At 54.8% G+C, this 16,601-nt stretch overlaps 5 protein-coding genes across 5 annotated transcripts; 4 read left to right on the forward strand and 1 right to left on the reverse strand.

The window, feature by feature from the left end:
- Positions 1 to 572: 572 nt before the first annotated feature.
- Positions 573 to 1,754, forward strand: alb1 (Conidial pigment polyketide synthase alb1; the record flags this gene model as incomplete). The annotated part of the gene is made up of 2 exons (XM_014687880.1): positions 573 to 1,610; positions 1,665 to 1,754. 2 exons carry the CDS (start codon positions 573 to 575, stop codon positions 1,752 to 1,754), a joined length of 1,128 nt encoding a protein of 375 aa, XP_014543366.1.
- A 502-nt stretch (positions 1,755 to 2,256) lies between these two features.
- gliZ (C6 finger domain transcription factor gliZ) lies at positions 2,257 to 3,542 on the reverse strand (the record flags this gene model as incomplete). The annotated part of the gene is made up of 2 exons (XM_014687881.1): positions 2,257 to 3,087; positions 3,138 to 3,542. The coding sequence occupies 2 exons, from the start codon at positions 3,540 to 3,542 to the stop codon at positions 2,257 to 2,259; spliced, it is 1,236 nt and encodes a 411-aa protein (XP_014543367.1).
- Positions 3,543 to 4,287: 745 nt separating this feature from the next.
- Positions 4,288 to 5,613, forward strand: G6M90_00g081290 (uncharacterized protein; the record flags this gene model as incomplete). The annotated part of the gene is made up of 2 exons (XM_066131175.1): positions 4,288 to 4,625; positions 4,692 to 5,613. The coding sequence occupies 2 exons, from the start codon at positions 4,288 to 4,290 to the stop codon at positions 5,611 to 5,613; spliced, it is 1,260 nt and encodes a 419-aa protein (XP_065987425.1).
- Positions 5,614 to 6,590: 977 nt separating this feature from the next.
- Positions 6,591 to 8,144, forward strand: OpS4_3 (FAD-dependent monooxygenase OpS4; the record flags this gene model as incomplete). Its single annotated transcript, XM_014687883.2, has 6 exons — positions 6,591 to 6,677; positions 6,740 to 7,386; positions 7,444 to 7,575; positions 7,645 to 7,744; positions 7,808 to 8,039; positions 8,101 to 8,144. The coding sequence occupies 6 exons, from the start codon at positions 6,591 to 6,593 to the stop codon at positions 8,142 to 8,144; spliced, it is 1,242 nt and encodes a 413-aa protein (XP_014543369.2).
- Positions 8,145 to 10,389: 2,245 nt separating this feature from the next.
- PKS16 (Non-reducing polyketide synthase PKS16) lies at positions 10,390 to 15,861 on the forward strand (the record flags this gene model as incomplete). Its single annotated transcript, XM_014687884.1, has 6 exons — positions 10,390 to 10,691; positions 10,759 to 11,044; positions 11,117 to 11,734; positions 11,805 to 12,752; positions 12,807 to 13,016; positions 13,078 to 15,861. 6 exons carry the CDS (start codon positions 10,390 to 10,392, stop codon positions 15,859 to 15,861), a joined length of 5,148 nt encoding a protein of 1,715 aa, XP_014543370.1.
- Positions 15,862 to 16,601: the final 740 nt, after the last annotated feature.

Below are 16,601 nucleotides of genomic sequence, written 5' to 3' on the forward strand. Positions count from 1 at the left end.
TGAGCCAGCCATGTCTCGCAGGTCGTGCCTATCGTGCACATCGCCAATCCACAGGGTCCATAGCGTGCACATGGTCCTCATGGTTCCATCAATTGATGTCCGTCGGTGGCCCGGACAGATGTCGCACGGCCACGGCCCCGCCTCGACGCTGCGTCCGTGAGCCGGTGGCGTGTAAGCAAGAGGCTCCGACGAGATGAAAACAGGCACGGGGCATTCCATGTTCCCGAGGCCCGGCTGAAAAAGCTGGAGCCTCCAAAAACTCGCCGTCGGCATTTCATGGGGCCCAAACACTCAGGTAATGCTCGTTTCAGGTCGATCATGGTGTGCGGCGAGTCGCCCGCCGCCTTGTCACGCCCGGGGTGCATTGTTCAAACGTCGCGTCGAATGTCTAATTTTGGCACTCTTGGGAAGAAATACCAGTTCCAGTCGACATGCATTCTTGCGAGTTGTCAACATGTATAATGTCGAGGCCATGTGCCAGCCCCCGGCCCTGACAACTTGCAAGAATCATCAATACCTTCCCTCCTTGCCCATTTGCCTCAACATCATTCATTCACATACATCCTTTCGCCATGGCCGTCACCGTGTGGCAAGATGCGCTCAACATCATTGCGCAGGAGAGCGGGCTGGAGCCCGCAGAAATCATCGAGACGGAGGACACGGCGTTTCTCACGCTCGGCATCAATCAGATCCTCGCCACGGCCATCCTGGCGCACCTGAGAGGGCCTCGTGGAGAGCCTCTCCCACGAGACATCTTTGACCAGAAGCCCACGGTTGGTGCGTTCCGCCGCTTCTACGAGACCCCTATTCACCTGGACATTGCTCCCGTCGCGGCACCCGCGCCGCCCAAGCTGAAGCGCGTGCCGTCGTCCTCTGTCCCGCTGTCCATCGTCTTGCAAAACAACCCGGCGTCGAGCCGGCACACGGTGTTCCTCCTCCCGGACGGCAGCGGCTCGGCCATGGCCTACGCCAACCTCCCGCCCGTCCACCCGGCCGTCTGCATCGTCGGCATGAACAGCCCGTACCTGCGCGACGCCGGCTCGTACCGCTGCTCCGTGGAAGACCTGGCATCGCAATGGGTCCGTGAAGTCTACCGCCGCCAACCACGGGGGCCGTACATTGTCGGCGGGTGGTCGGCCGGAGGCTACTACTCGTACGAGGTGGCCAAGCGCCTCCTGCAGGACGGACACGCCGTCGCCAAGCTGATCCTGATCGACTCGCCGTGCCGCACCGTCTTTGAGTCCCTGTCCATGGACGTCGTCAACTACCTCTCCTCTCGAAACCTCATGGGCAACTGGGGCTCTCCGGAGATGCCCGAGTGGCTGGTGCAGCATTTCCGCTCGACGCTGGCCGCCGTGGGCAAGTACCGCCCGCGGCCCATCGGCTCGGCTGGCAAGATGCAGACGTACATCATCTGGAGCCGAGACGGCGTGCTGGATCACGACGCGCTGGCCAGGTCTGGACTCGACACGAGCGTCAAGGTGTCCCGATTTCTGCTGCAGGGCAAGGATGACCTGGGGCCGAATGGATGGGACGACCTGCTGCCCAGCAAGGACATGGCTATTGCGACGCAATCGGGGACGCACTTCACCATGATTAACAAGCCTCATGTAAGTATTTTGACACGTGGCCCAAAAATGTATTTCTGCTAAGTGAAGTTGCAGGTGGCGCAGATGAGCGATCTCTTGCGTGATGCCGTGATTGGCATCGGCTCTGACCGACAGTCGCACTGGCAGCGAGTGAGCGAGTCATGATATAAGTGTGTGTGTTAGATCTTGAGGGTTTTTAATAAGCATGGTTAATGTAGACATAGATTCAAGTCCGGCGGGCCGGCAGGAGCCTACATATGTAGGATTGCAGTTTTATAGAGCAGCACTGAGTAGACGCGTGTTGGATGAGAGCACTGAAAACGCAGAGAGTTTATCAGAATATCGAACCAGACATTACTGTTGAGTTTAGAGCAATATGCGTGGGGAGGCCCCTTAGGACCTTAATTGATAGCTTTTTATTGATGATGATAATGATGGAATTGAGTTGATTGATGAAATCCTGCAAATTTGACCCCTTTTCTAACCGGTCGGGGGGCCCTGCAAGCCCCTTGGGACCCCTGACGATACATGTAACCTCAATTTTGGCCCTTTTTGACTCAACAATTACTTGATGCCAACTATGCATAACGCAGTAAAACCGCGCCATGTCGTCTCAGCTGTTTGAATATTGTTGTAGACAGGAATTTTGCTATTCAGTGCTTCGCTACTACTCTATGGCAATTCTCTTTTGCAGATTCTCTGCCGACTCTATCAAACTTTGCAACGGCTGTCCAAAAAGGCCCTGCCCTCCTCCTGGGGGCTCTAAAACTGAAAATAGCCGGCTACAACCCGGACTTGATAGAGACGACGGTGATGGTTCAGGGGTGTGCAACTCGAACGCAGGGGGCAGCCCGCCGGGCCGGTTCATTGGAGAGGTGCGCTCTTGAATTTCAGCCAGGATATCAACGACAGAGTCCATGCTGCGCAAGAGCAGAGTGCGCATAATGGCTTGGGATTCGCCCCGGGCCAGCTCGTAAGCCACGGGCATTTGACACGAGCCATTCACGGGGGTCGCCTGGAGAGAAAAGGCAACCTGGCCGCTCAGATCCAGATTGTTGCTTATCCATTCCATTATGGGCAGTACCATGCGGATCTCGACGATGCACAGGAGGAGCGTGTCGCTGTCAGCCGATTCCATGCAGGTGGTGCACTGTAAATGGCGCTTCCATGCCGACACGCCCTCGCGGACCTGCGAGATGGCCACGGCTGCCTGTAGGGGACCACCACGTCGGGCGTGGACTTTAAGCTGCACAAACAGAGCCGCCAGTTGTTGCAGGCAGTCGCAAGACGCACATGGCTGTCGACAGCGGGAAGAGGACAAGGGGCTGCGTAGGTGGTGGACATCTTCAAAGTCGAATGCTCGAAGCGGTTGCCTCTGCGGAACGGGCAGTGCCACAGATGGAGGCAGAGAGTATTGCGATGAATTCGCGGTGTAGATGAGCCCCGTGGCGCTGGAGGTATCATCTACGTCGGCAGACCTTGGATCTAAACAACCCATCTGTTTGAAGTCAGAGGCCGAGCATATATAAAGCATCCAAACACACATACCAGCAGGGCATCCATCTGATGCGCATGGAAGCCCCTCCATTCGGGGGCGTTGATTTCCATGTCTGTTGGGAGATGGCACGGAGAGGAAGACGCCGTGGAATCGGCCGACGTGGATGCTGCAGGCGTCGAGCTCAAGCTGGAAGCGGGCGGCTCGCCATCAGCGCCGGCGGCTTCCCGCATGTGTGCTCGCAGGCGTTGGCGTGTCACCTTGTTCTTGATGCCTCGGGGCCGTCCGGTGCGGTTTGACGAGCTGTAGTGGCAGCGCGCGCCCAACTTGTGGCATCCGCTGCACGGATTCCCACCACTGCACTTGACTTTGCTCTGGTGGCACGAGTCGCAGGCTGATCGCATCCTGCACGAGGACGGGCTCCGGGACTGCTGCATGTCCTGCTTGATGTCGGTCATCTGTGTTGATTCGGGGTTGGTGGTAGTGCGGTTGGAATTTGGAGCCTTGACGCGATGATGCCCATGGTGATGAATCAAAAGGCGGGTCCAAGGTATTTTAGGAGACGGGTTGACATGGAAGCAATCGACCAGACGCCAAGAGTGACAGACGTGGAGGCATCTGCGACGGCCCACAACATGCCATGCATCTTGCTGCAGCTGCGAGATGGAAGATCGTCGGCATGGGTCGCAGACAGGGATTGTGGAAGCCACCACATGTCGGGTGCGTGTTGTTTGGCCGTGCACTCGACATTTGAACTGAGTGATGCGTCCACGATGCGCAAGACTGGGACTCCGGCGTGACGTGGGGCGTGACGTGGGGCGTGACGTGGGGCGTGTGACTGGGGCGTGGGGTGGGGCGGCCCTACCCGAGACCAGGATGCCTGGCCAGGCACAGATCGTTGCCGACATGCAAAACACGCAGAAACATGGACCTTGGCCCCCACAAGATACCACGGCCCAGTGTTTCATAGATAGGGCTCCCGACATGAAGACTCTTTGTGCTCGGATGGCGCTAATTTGGGCGAGATGAAGCCCCGGCTTTATATCAACTGATATGTATACCGTCGATTCACCGTACTTACCACAGCACGTTATCGTGTAGTGCCGCCCTGTTCAGCCGCAAGACTGCCACTCCTCAACAACAGCCAACGGCCTGGCGAGCCGTAACAACAAAAGGCCATCGTCGACAGCATCACTTGTCAACATGTCGGCACAGGTCCTTCCCAGCGAGCCGGCCCTCGCTGGGGGGCAGATGGAGATGCCGCCGCCTGAGGTGAAGAAGTTCCTGGGAGGCATTCCAACGCCCACGCTCGACGTTCCCGTCACAATCGTCTTTCTCGTCCTGTTTTCCCTGGGCGCCTACTTGCACATCAGCGTCTACAAGGCCAACGCCAAGCGCGGCCACAAGTTCCTCCTTTCGAGTCTCATGTTCGACTTCTGCATGGTCCGAGTCACCACCTGCCTCTTTCGCATTCTCTGGGCCTTTATCGGCCTCCAGGCGCCCGGCATCGTCCTGGTCGCCAATGTCTTCCAAAACGGCGGGTAAGTCTTTATCAATCCATCTCCCGCCATCTCCTATAGCACCAGACTGATCGCCATGCGTCTCAGCGCCGTCGTCGTCTTCGCCGTCAACCTCTTTTTTGCGCAGCGCCTCATTCGAGCCATGCATCCTTCCATCGGCTGGCACCCCGTCTTCAGCCGCTACTCCCTGTTCCTGATCTGGACCTGCCCGGCCGTGACCATCATGAACATTATTGCTGTTTGCGTCAACTTCCTGGTACCCGCCCGGGCGCAAGGGGCTGAGACGGTGCTGCAAGTAGGCGCCTGCTGGAACATGATGCTGGTTGTCACGCCTCTCTTGTGGCTGTTCATCGCGAGCGCCAAGCCGGGCCCGACGCCCGAGAACTTTGGCACTGGTGACTTCCGCGCCAAAGCAAGTTTGCTCGTCTTTAGTGCCTCCGTCATGACGGTTGGAGCCGCCGTGAGGTTAACCATAGCCTTCAACCACAACGGCCCCGAGCAGCTGTTCAGCAAAGCCTCGCTGTACACTACGCAGTTTATTCTCGAGTACTTGGTGGTCGCCGCATACGCCTTCTTCCGCATTGATCAAATCTATCACATTCCCAATGGGTCAAGTGGACCGGGAGACTACTCTTGGAATGGGTGCCCCAAGCGTGGGTTATGGACGCCAGAGGACATTGAAAGAGAAATTGGCAAGCTTGGTGTCCGCTACGATATTCTCACCTCTAGAGGCATGAACAAGAAGGGGCCTGTATTTGCGTTGCTGTACCCGGCCTGCAGTGAGCAGCCTTTTGCCCACGACAACAAGGACTTACCACAAGTGCCTCCAGAGTACGTGGATGGCTTTCTCCCTCCGAGGCCTCGAAGGGTGAGCCGCATGGACATTCTTACTGGTAGCTATTCCCCCGAGCGACCTCCGCGGTCGAAAAGGACGACCATGTTTATGACCAAGGACGTGGAGTTGACTCCAACAATAACATCTTCACCATACCAGAAATTTTACGATTAGACGTATACTTTGCAGTAAAAAATAGAAGCGGTATATAATTTCTAGTTGAAGAGTTGGGGGATTTTTTTAAATGTAGCCCAAAGTTGTATTAATCACTAATTAGCATTGTTTGGATGTGAAAACAATTACACATGGCATCACTTCATTTTAAATCACAATTCTAGTCATACGCCGCGTGCTCTTCTGATGTATTGGCATGAGCGTAAAAAGAATATACGCTACGACGATGCCTCTAATGCCACACAGTCACCTCAGTGTATCCAGGGTCATGATTTCTCGGATATTGCGCATCCGGGCTCAGCTCAATGTGTGACACAAGCCACAGAACCCCAACCGCAGTCTTGTTTACATTTTGGCGCATCCCCAAGCACAACATTGAACAGCAAGACCCGGACGTCGCCGGCACCAAGGAACACCATGGACCTTGGATGTGCCGTCGAACAAACAACATTTCAGGTGCCAGGCCAGTGCGCGCGACGACGAACCAGGGGGCATGAATTCAGGTTGTGTATGACGGGAACGACACGCTAGTGGTGCTGAAGAAGCTCGAAAGCAGGCTTGAGATGCTCTGTTGGGCAAACCAACCCATTTAAATAACGGTGGCTTGGAATGTTTGTGGGACAAGCGGTTGCTGGCTGACCTGAATCAAACCAGACCAGATTGGCTTTTCGCATGGGCGAAAGCTTGTTCACAGGGGGCGTGCCTTTATCAATCCAGTCGATCCCATCCGAACCAAAAGCCTCCGAAAACAACAATTGAACGCCGATGTGTCCCGGGGACGGGGGGTGGGACTTGGCTCCGAACACCCACGGACACCAAGCATTTCGCGAAGAAACGACATGGGCCGCCACGAACAAATAGGGGTTCAAATGGTGTAGGCGTTTATTTTATTTATTAATTTTTTTTTCCTCTTGGGATTACAGGCCATGAGGAGAAACAGCAGCTCTGAACCGGCTCCCTAGATTTCGCCACAAACCATGCCCCTGGACATTGCCATTATCGGCGCGGGCATCGCCGGGTTGACCGCCGCCGTGTCCCTCCGCCGCAGTGGCCATCGTGTTCAGGTAGGTGGGCATGGGCTTTCATTTTTAAAGACAATGACAGCTGACGATTCTCACTGCGGCAGATTTACGAAGCATCAGCCTTTTCTGGCGAGATTGGCGCAGCCTTGAACCTGACGCCAAATGGCGTCCAGGTACTCCAACATCTCGGGTTTGACTTTGAACGGGCCAAGGCCGTCCAGATGGTCAACTGGGACACCGTCAGTGGCATAGACCTTGGCAGAATCGCCTGCCAAGATTTGCACGCCGCCGCCGACAAGTTTGGCGCTCCCTTCTTCGCCGTTCACCGGGTGGACTTGCACGGGGAGCTCATGAGGCTGGCCAACGTCTCCGAGGCGCGAGGGCCAGCAACGGGCCAGCAAGCAGACGGCATCCTGCTTCAGCTTGCCTCGCCCGTGACAAGGGTGGACGCCGAGGAGGGGCGGATTGAGTTTGCAGACGGGACCGTCAGGCATGCCGACCTCGTCGTGGGCGCCGACGGCCTGCGTTCTGTCGTGCGCGATGCAGTGGCTCGCGGCGCCGGCGTTGGTGAGCCCGTTGGCCTCGTGGCGACGGGCCAGAGCGCTTTTCGCTTTCTCGTCCCGACCGAGGACCTGCAGGCCACTGCGTCTGGGCGCAAGCTGCTGGCGTGGAAGACCCCTGGTGCCTGCTTGCTGGCCGACACCAAGCTTGTGGACAAGGAGCGGCACATCATGTGGTATCCCTGTCGAGAGTAGGTCGTATGTGACGGTGAATATTGTGGTACAGAGGCTGATTGTGATGAATCCAGTGGCGCTGTTCAGAACTTTGTAGGGATACATCCGTCTCTGGACACGTCGGAAGCGGATGCGGCCCCAGATGTGCAGGCTCAGATGTTGCGACAGTTTGGGCATTTCGACGCAGATGTTGTACAGATTCTCAGGTAACCTGCTCTTATACCTATATGCAGCCATTGTCCCGCAATATTGACCGACCAATCTACTATTGCTAGGGACGCCAAGGACACCAAGTGCTGGCCGCTCTTCTCGATGAAGCCGCTTTCATCCTGGACATTTGGCAAAGCCGTATTGATTGGCGACGCTGCTCATCCGGTAAGAGTGTCAGGTTTCATGAATAGCCATAGTCTACGTCTCTGACTTGGAACTTGTTTCCAGATGCTTCCATTCGGCGGGCAGGGCTCCAACCAAGCCATCGAGGACGGCGGCGTCTTGGGTCGTGTCCTCACCGGCGTCCAAGATGCCGCAGGGCTTCCTCAACGTCTGGAGCTCTTTGACAAGCTTCGGGTGCTTCGGGCCTCGCGGATCCAGGTTCTGTCCAGCGTCCGGGCCAACAACGAACATCTTGTCCAGGACCAGATCGCTCAATACATGGAGCCTGGAGTGCCGCGTACGTGCAGCCCCTGACTGCCTAGATTTGAAGCAGATGCTGATATGATTATGACGCTTAGTACCCAACTCATTCCTTGGCCGGCTGGTTCACGATGCTCGGTAAGTCATCCATATCCATGTTGCCTGTTACGGATTGCCACTAATGCTCTTTTACTTGGAGATTTGACGCATTGGCGCACTGTGAGGAAGGGCTTCGGGAATTGAACAATGCAGAAACACTGCATTGATAAATGGATAGCTTGTAAAACTTTGTTCATGGCATACAGCTTCTTCTATAACGTGGTATCTAGAGTAGATTTTCTAGCTACTTCTATTTGTTTTACTATTTTCGCAGAAATATAGCTTTCACACGTCCAGACCCAACCAAGCTTACCCAAATCTACACTTACCATCACTCAACACAAACTATAGGGTAACAGTTTGGTTCTGCTTGGAATAGAATTGACTAGAATGACAAAGGCAACGGTAGTACTCAAGCCTTGTCTTGTCCTACCCTAAATCAAAGCGCGGGCTGTTTCTGTGCCTGATGATGGAATAACAGGGAGTGTTGGTAATTTGATATCCGTTTACATGGTATCACAATTTAATTTTCCTTTTAGTCTTGACGCCTATACTACCAAGTCTGCGGTTCACGATGGTATCAACGATCTGATGGGACACGACAAGCCTAGCAGGAGCCCCCCTGCCCCACACATCGTGAGAAATAAAACGAGTACATGTTTTTGAATAAAAATAAACATGAATGTCATGTAATTATTTATAGCTGATAGGGTTATTGGTACAATTGTTATCTGCTAATTCTTGAATAAATCAAGGTACCATTTAACCGTTATTGCCTCAACAGTTGATGACCCCGGTGCCCTGGAACTAACTGTCCTGGCTCTCTGGGTAAGGGGGCACTCTGCATTGACCCCACATGTCCCCATGTGTTTTAGCGTGAACCCACTTCTAGCCGCGGATCCTTGACATGTGAACTGGTCGATTGCTTTCTAGAAGCACGGTGCGCCGTGTTAATAGCCCTTTTGCCGCGGCAATATGCTTTGTCTTGGATATTGTATGATACTTGGTAGTTTTATATTAAAAAGTGCACACATGTATCTAGTTGTATATAGTTTAATTCGGTTTATATAAATACAGTATTCCTATACACATAGAGCGGTTTTATATATGGAGAGCAATTTTGTATATGAAGAACTTTTAGAGCCAAGGTCGCCAAGATATCGCAACGACCGGACGACGACAAGCGTCAAAACCTCGTGGACCATGCGTGCTCAAAGTGGCAAATTCAAGGGCTTATGCGTCTTCGGCATGATACGTTCCATGCCCACAAATGCGGTTGATTCGACGCCTATACTGGGTTTGTACTAGTGCCTAGTTCCAACTGAACCGTCAAAGCACGATGCGCCACGCGAAGATCACGTCACCACATGTGAAGCCACGACGATCCTTGCACCGGCGGCCCAACGCGCCTTTGCACGAGCCACCAGAAATTCTCTCCTATTCTGAAAAAGGGGCACCGAGCCCTGGCGTGACATTGACTACATCTAGCAATACAAGTTATTACCTGGTTTGGGCCGAGTGTCTATCCCTTTCTTTGGCATGCGCGATGCCTCTGTAGTCGTACCCAAGGTGTGCCTCTCAGTCTCGATGGGTAGAGTAGAAACTAATAATAGAATGACTACTCGCCTCCGTTTTTTGCAACGTGCGCCCCGGAATTTCGTCCTAAAACTGCATGTGCCCCGTTGGTGTATGATAAAACACCGGCTTCTCTGTACACCCCAATCATCTGAAGCACGGTCCGAGATGCTCAGACCTACGTGGTCCCTAACACTCTGTTTTATGGAACCTGGAAAACTCACCGAGCTAAAACAGAAAAAAACAGGGACTGCAATTGCACACATGGTCCCTTGGTGGTTATCGACACTTGCACAACCAAACGTAAAAATCTCGCCGAGACATGGACCGGTGACTGGCTCGGACTTGGCTGCTTTTCGTCAATGCCAGACCATATCAAATGACCCTCGACTCGTGCTCCGTACCCCGTGCTCGAACGTCCGGTGCCCGGACACTCTATGATCCCGTTGAAGGGATAAGGGGGAATTGGCGGCACCCGAGCCGAATTGGCCCCATACAAGGCAGTGCTTGTTAGTTAGATAATATATCGTGGGTAGAGACTATTTCCCTACAACTTGACGATTTGATTCTCAGACTCGCCCTTCTCTCATCATCCACCAATTGCACTCTCCCCTAGATATCTTGAGCAGCACATCAAGACCAGCTTTGAGGAATTTAGTACGACACAAACTCCTTATGCAGCATTTAAACCCTCAAACCCCATATACTCAACCATGAAACTGCGTGTCGCAAATTTCCTCCTCTTTGGGGACCAGACCGTAGAGAAGCTCCCAGCCATTCGGCACCTGGTGAGCCATGGCTCATCCTCACCACTCGTCCAGAGATTCCTGCGCGAAGTGTGCGATGCTGTACAGCTTCAGGTCAGCAAGCTGCCTCAGCACTCGGAGCAGCGCAGCAACATTGGGAATTTCGACAGTATCCTTCGACTAGCCGAGAATAATGCCCGGCTGGAGGAGCCCAACGAGATTATTGCCACCGTCTTGATGAATATCGCACGTCTGGGAGAGCTCATTCTGTACGCTGGCGAAACAATCCCATGCCATTTGCTATCATTCCGTGTCGGCTGACCACGTCCAAACTAGATATGCAGAGCAAGACCCTACTGTTCTCGCCTCCAAAGGCAACCGCAACTGTATTCTGGGATTCTGCACCGGCGAGGTGGCCGCTGCTGTGGCCGCCGTCGCGCAGGACACCAACGAACTCGTTGAGCTGGGAGTTGAGGTGACACACATCATCTTTCGCATGGCCCGCGAACTCAATCGCCGGTCTCTCATGGTTGACCGTACCAACGGCCCCTGGGCCAGGACAATACTGGGCATTTCAGTCGATCGCGTCCGGGAAATCCTACAAGACTTCCACGAGAACCAGGTCAGTCATGCAAGTCCCAAATTCCCACCCGCCGCGTGATTCAGCGTTTGCTTATAGTATTGGTTCTCACAGTCTATTCCTCGCGCGCGACAAGTCTGCATTGGCTTCGTCTCAGATGGCTGGTTGACACTCTTTGGCCCGCCCACAACTCTGCAACGGCTTTTAGAATGGTCGGCAGAGTTGGAAGACGCTCCGCAAATCGACACGGACGCCCGCGGAGGCGTGCACATGGAGACGCTGCCAGAAGTTGACCCGGATCGGATTCTTGGCTCATCGCCATGGCTGGACCGGGCCCCCGTGCACACGGCCACCATAATCTCTCCCTACACGTGCAAACCGCGGCAGCAGAAGACGTTGAGGGGGCTTCTGGAGGAAATCATTGCAGATGTCGGGCAGAGGACGTTGAATTTGGCCACGTCAATGAACGCGGCCCTTGAGCTCGCACAGGCAGACAAGATCCGCCTTGTCATGCCCGGCTACACGAGCCACGACGTCTACTTTCAAAAATTGCTGCAAAAACGTGGCATAGAGTATTCCGTCATGTCACACGGGGACCATTTGTCGTCAGGTCCCAGCCGACAGGGTTCAGGCCTTGTGGCTGTCGTCGGCATGTCTGGGAGGTTCCCAGGGAGCGGCGACATCAACGCATTTTGGGAGGGTCTTTTGGAGGGCAAAAGATATATCCAAGAGGTCAGATTCAGTCCATGCAGCCCCTCTTACCCCTATTTTAGTATATCGCAGGGTCACTCACTCATGACAGATTCCAAATACACGGTTTGACCTGGAGCAATGGTACGATGCCACGGGAAAACAAAAGAACTCTACCCTGGCGCGGACAGGAGCCTTCCTCGACAAGCCGGGCATGTTCGACAACCGCCTATTCGACATGTCGCCCAGGGAGGCCATGCAGACAGACGTCCAGCACCGGCTGCTCATGACAACCAGCTACGAGGCACTGGAGATGTCGGGCTACTATCCCGACGGCACGCTTTCGACAAACAAGGACCGCGTCGCCTCCTTCTTTGGCCAGACGTCTGATGACTGGAGAGAGGTGGTGGTCCACCAAGGGGTAGACATCTACTTCGCCACGGGAAGCTGCCGCGCTTTCGGACCAGGCAGACTGCATCACCACTTCAAATGGGGAGGTCCGTCTTATAGCGTCGACTCGGCCTGCTCTTCCAGCATCGCAGCCGTCGGTTTAGCGTGCTCGGCGCTCCTCGGCCGCGAATGCGACATGGCTGTGGCTGGTGGAGGATCCCTCCTCCTCTCCCCATCACCCTTCTCGGGGCTAAGCCGTGGCGGTTTCCTGTCCGCTCATGGAGGGTGCCAGACGTTCCACGACAATGCCGACGGTTACGTCCGTGGAGAGGGAGTTGGCGTGGTCGTTCTCAAACGGTTGGAGGACGCGCTGGACGACCAAGACAACATCCTCGGCGTCGTCCGGGGATCCGGACGCAACTACAGCAGTGATGCTTCTTCCATGATGCATCCCTCGGCAAATGCCCAGAAAAAGCTGTACTGCGATGTGCTGGAGCAAAGCGGTGTAGACGCCAACAGCATCTCGTACGTGGAGATGCATGGAACCGGGACACAGGCCGGAGACTTTATGGAAATGTCCTCGGTCTTGTCAACATTTGCAGAAAAGCGAGGCTCGGATAATCCGCTCATTGTTGGGGCCCTGAAGGCAAATATTGGCCACGGGGAAGCTGTAAGTTTCTGACAAGAGTGTCTTTGGAAAGATTCCTGTGCTCATGCTCTATAGGCGGCCGGCGTTTGCGCTCTTATCAAAACCCTCATGATGCTCCAGTCTCGACAGATCCCCCCCCAGCCCGATCTTCCTGGACCTATTAACCACCGCTTTCCTGATCTAGCAGCCCGTAATGTATACATCGCGGCCCGCAACATGAGACTGGAGGCCAGTCCGGTGGCCAAGGGCACGCTACGCGTGTTTCTCAACAGCTTCGACGCCTCGGTAAGAACGAACCCTCAAGGTCAGTCACGCGTGATGCCCAGGCTTACACGATGCGTTTTAGGGAGGAAATTCGTGCTTGCTTCTTGAAGAAGCTCCGCCACGGGCCGTCAAGGATGCAGACCCTCGAGGTCACCACGTCGTGACGCTTTCAGCCCGTTCCCAGAAGTCACTCATTGGCATCAAAGAGAGGTATCTGGCTCATCTGCGCCAACATCCGGGCACCAAACTGGCCGACTTGGCCTATAGCACAAGCGCTCGACGCATTCATGGGTTATTGCGGTACGCCATTGCCGCATCTTCCATTGACGAGGTCGTGCAATGCCTGGAGACGGATCTCGCCCAGGGGAAAACACCACGTCAGCCTCCGGCAACACCGACGGTAGTCTTTACATTTACCGGCCAAGGCGCACACTATGTCGGCATGGGGGCAAACTTGTGGGAGACGTCTGCCACATTCCGCAATACGCTTCACGACTACCAGACAATGGCCAGTGCTCAAGGCCTCCCCCAGTTCCTGCATCTCATCACAGACAGCAGCACACCCGCGCCACAGTCAGGCCCGGATACTGTGCAGGTACAGCTGGCCATGGTAAGCTTAGAACTGGCCCTGGCCAAGCTCTGGCGCTCCTGGGGCATCCAGCCAGCCATGGTCTTGGGCCACAGCCTGGGCGAATACGCGGCCTTGTGCGTGGCCGGAGTCTTGTCCGTGAGCGACACTCTGTACCTCGTCGCCAAGCGAGCACAAATCATGGCCGGAGCCCTGACGCCGCACGAATACGGAATGCTGGCTGTGAATCTAAGCGTTGCTGACACGCGGGAAGTGCTCTCGTCTGGCGAGCATACGTCCTGCGCCGTGGCTTGCATCAACGCGCCCAAGATGACAGTGGTGAGCGGCTTGCGCTCCAAGCTGGACGATCTCCAGGACCAACTCAAGTCGGACGGCACCCGGTGCACTCCCCTATCTGTTCCCTACGGCTTCCACTCCAGCCAGCTTGATCCCATCTTGGGCCAGTTCGAAGAGGCCTGCCAGGGGGTGACCTTTTCCGCGCCGAATGTCCCGGTCGTTTCCACGCTCTTGGCTACGACAGTCCGGGAAGAAGGAACATTCTCTCCGGAGTATCTGGCACGACAGGCGCGCGAACCCGTCGACTTTGTCGGGGCATTGGGCGCGGTGCAGGAGCACAAGCTTCCCTCCCTGACCTTCCTCGAGATTGGGCCCGATCCCGTGTGCTCGGGTCTTGTGAATGCTACGCTAGGTGCCGATGAGGCTGCGTCGCGCTGCGTTGCCTCGATGCATCGCGGAAAGGCCAACTGGGCGTCGATATCGTGCAGCTTGAGGGATCTCTATACGGCGGGTGCCGCCATTGACTGGCCCGCACATCACCGGGATTTCAAATCATCGGTATCCCTGCTGGACCTCCCAAAGTACTCGTTTGACGAGAAGGAATTCTGGGCCTCGTTCCCCGACCGAGACCTTCAGACCATTGGAGAGGTCCAGACCAAGCACAGCCAGCCGCCTGCCATTGTTCCCTCGGTACAAGGGTATTGCACGACGACTCTGCAGCGGATCACGAGGGAAACAATCGAGCCCGATGGACTGTCGGTGACTTTTTCATCAGACCTAGCCGACCAGCACCTACGTGCAGCAGTGCGAGGGCACGCCGTGGCCGATGTGGAAATTTGCTCCAGCAGTCTGCTCTTGGACATGGCACTCTCCGCGGCCCAATATGCTTACATGAAGCATTCTCCTGGTCAGAAAATGCCAGTGCCATTGACGGTCCGCAACTGCTATTTCCACCGGGGTGTTGTCTTGACGGACAAGGCCCAGACCGTGGAAGTCACCGTTACTCTTACATCCTCGGCCAAGACTGCGGATATCCGGTACCACTGCCGCACGCCTGACGAGTATTACGAGGTTGGGGCCTGCCAGGTCGTCTTGAAGCCAGCGAGCAAACCGGACCAAGCCGGCTTCCTGGTTCGGTCCCGCATGGCTGCTCTCAAGGCGTCCGCAAGTCACCGGCTAGGCAGACGCGCAGTCTATCGATTATTCGACAACGTTGTGCGCTATTCCGAACAGTACCAGGGGCTAGACAGTGTCCACCTGTCAGAGGACATGCAGGATGCCGTGGCGGAAATCAACATGGCACACGTCCCAGCCGCGGGCGGCCATTACCTCCACCACCCGTTCTTGCTCGACTCGATTGTTCATTTGTCGGGGTTCTTGGTGAACAATGGGCTTCGCTATTCCAGCGAGTGGGCTTGCCTTTCCACCGGCTTTGACGAGTGGCACCTGCTCAAGCCGCTTGATCCCACCACTGTGTACACCAGCTACACCTTCATGGAGGACTCTCGGTCGACGAGCAATCTGGTAACGGGCGATGTATACGTCTACGACGGAGAGGAGCTGGTCTCGGTGCTGACGGGGCTGCAGTTCCAAAAGATGAAGAGGACGGCACTCACCCATCTACTGAGCCCCCCGACAGTCGGTAGCATGGCTGCCAAGCCGAGTACATGTATGCCAACCAAGGCACAAACGGAGCTGTTGCCGGCTCAAGCCAGAGTGGTCGGCTCGCCGGTTCCCACACCACCGGCTACAGCAAGTGTTGATGACGGCGAGGGGGAGAAGTTCGACTTGGTCAATACACTCTTCTCCATTATTGCGCGCGAGGTGGGCGTGGAACCAAGCGACTTGGAGGGCGACGTCAACCTGGCGAATTTGGGCATAGACTCCCTCATGGCCATTACCATAATTTCGGTCATGCAGCAGGAAACAGGTGTCGAGTTGCCGGGGACCTTTTTCCTCGACAATGCCACTACGACGGCAGTGATTGCGGCGGTAGGGTAGCTTAGTGTCTAGTCAGAGATGACGATGGCGAAGATGGTCATCTTGCCCGTTAGTGGTGAACTGGAGCTTGAAAGAGGTGCGAGTGTGCTTGGCCTTTGAAGCTGGCCGAGACTGCCGGGTCAGCGTGGACGGTGAAGTGAGAAGTACTCGACATGGTTGTTTTGTTTAAAGTGTTTTATCGAAAGTTTTGGCTCTATTTAGTAATGGCATATAGGATAAGGAGTTGTGCAATAGTGTAAAGATGATAGAGTTGTTCCGAACTCGGCCAAGGAAAGCACCTAATATTGAACTAGACAGACCTGTTAGGCGTAGTTATTTGATTTATTGCTCGTAGATGAGCAGCCGCCGTGCGTCTTGAAACTCGATATGAAATCTCAGATACTCAAGGTTATTAATAATAGCAAGTCGGCTCCTGACACGTAGTTGAATTGTACATTGATCCCCACAGCACAAGTTCCCAGGTCTTTTTGGCACATCTTGATATTTCTGTCAAATTTCCATCTGATAAATAGCAAGAATTGCCTTTAGACGGGCATCGCAGCATGACACTCGACCATCGACTTATATGCGCCCGTTTATCGCTGTCTTACCTAAAAGCTAAGGCTATCTAGTAAAGCAATTGTGGACTGTCCGATTTTACCTGTTTATTAGCTAATACTTTGCTATGTAAAGTTTTATTACAGCTTAGGTCTTTTTACAATTTGGTTAGATAAAACTTGCGAAATTACTCAGGCTTCCAG

This window comes from Metarhizium brunneum, chromosome 5 (genome assembly GCF_013426205.1).
Source record: "Metarhizium brunneum chromosome 5, complete sequence".
NCBI classification, from domain to species: Eukaryota; Fungi; Ascomycota; class Sordariomycetes; order Hypocreales; family Clavicipitaceae; genus Metarhizium; species Metarhizium brunneum.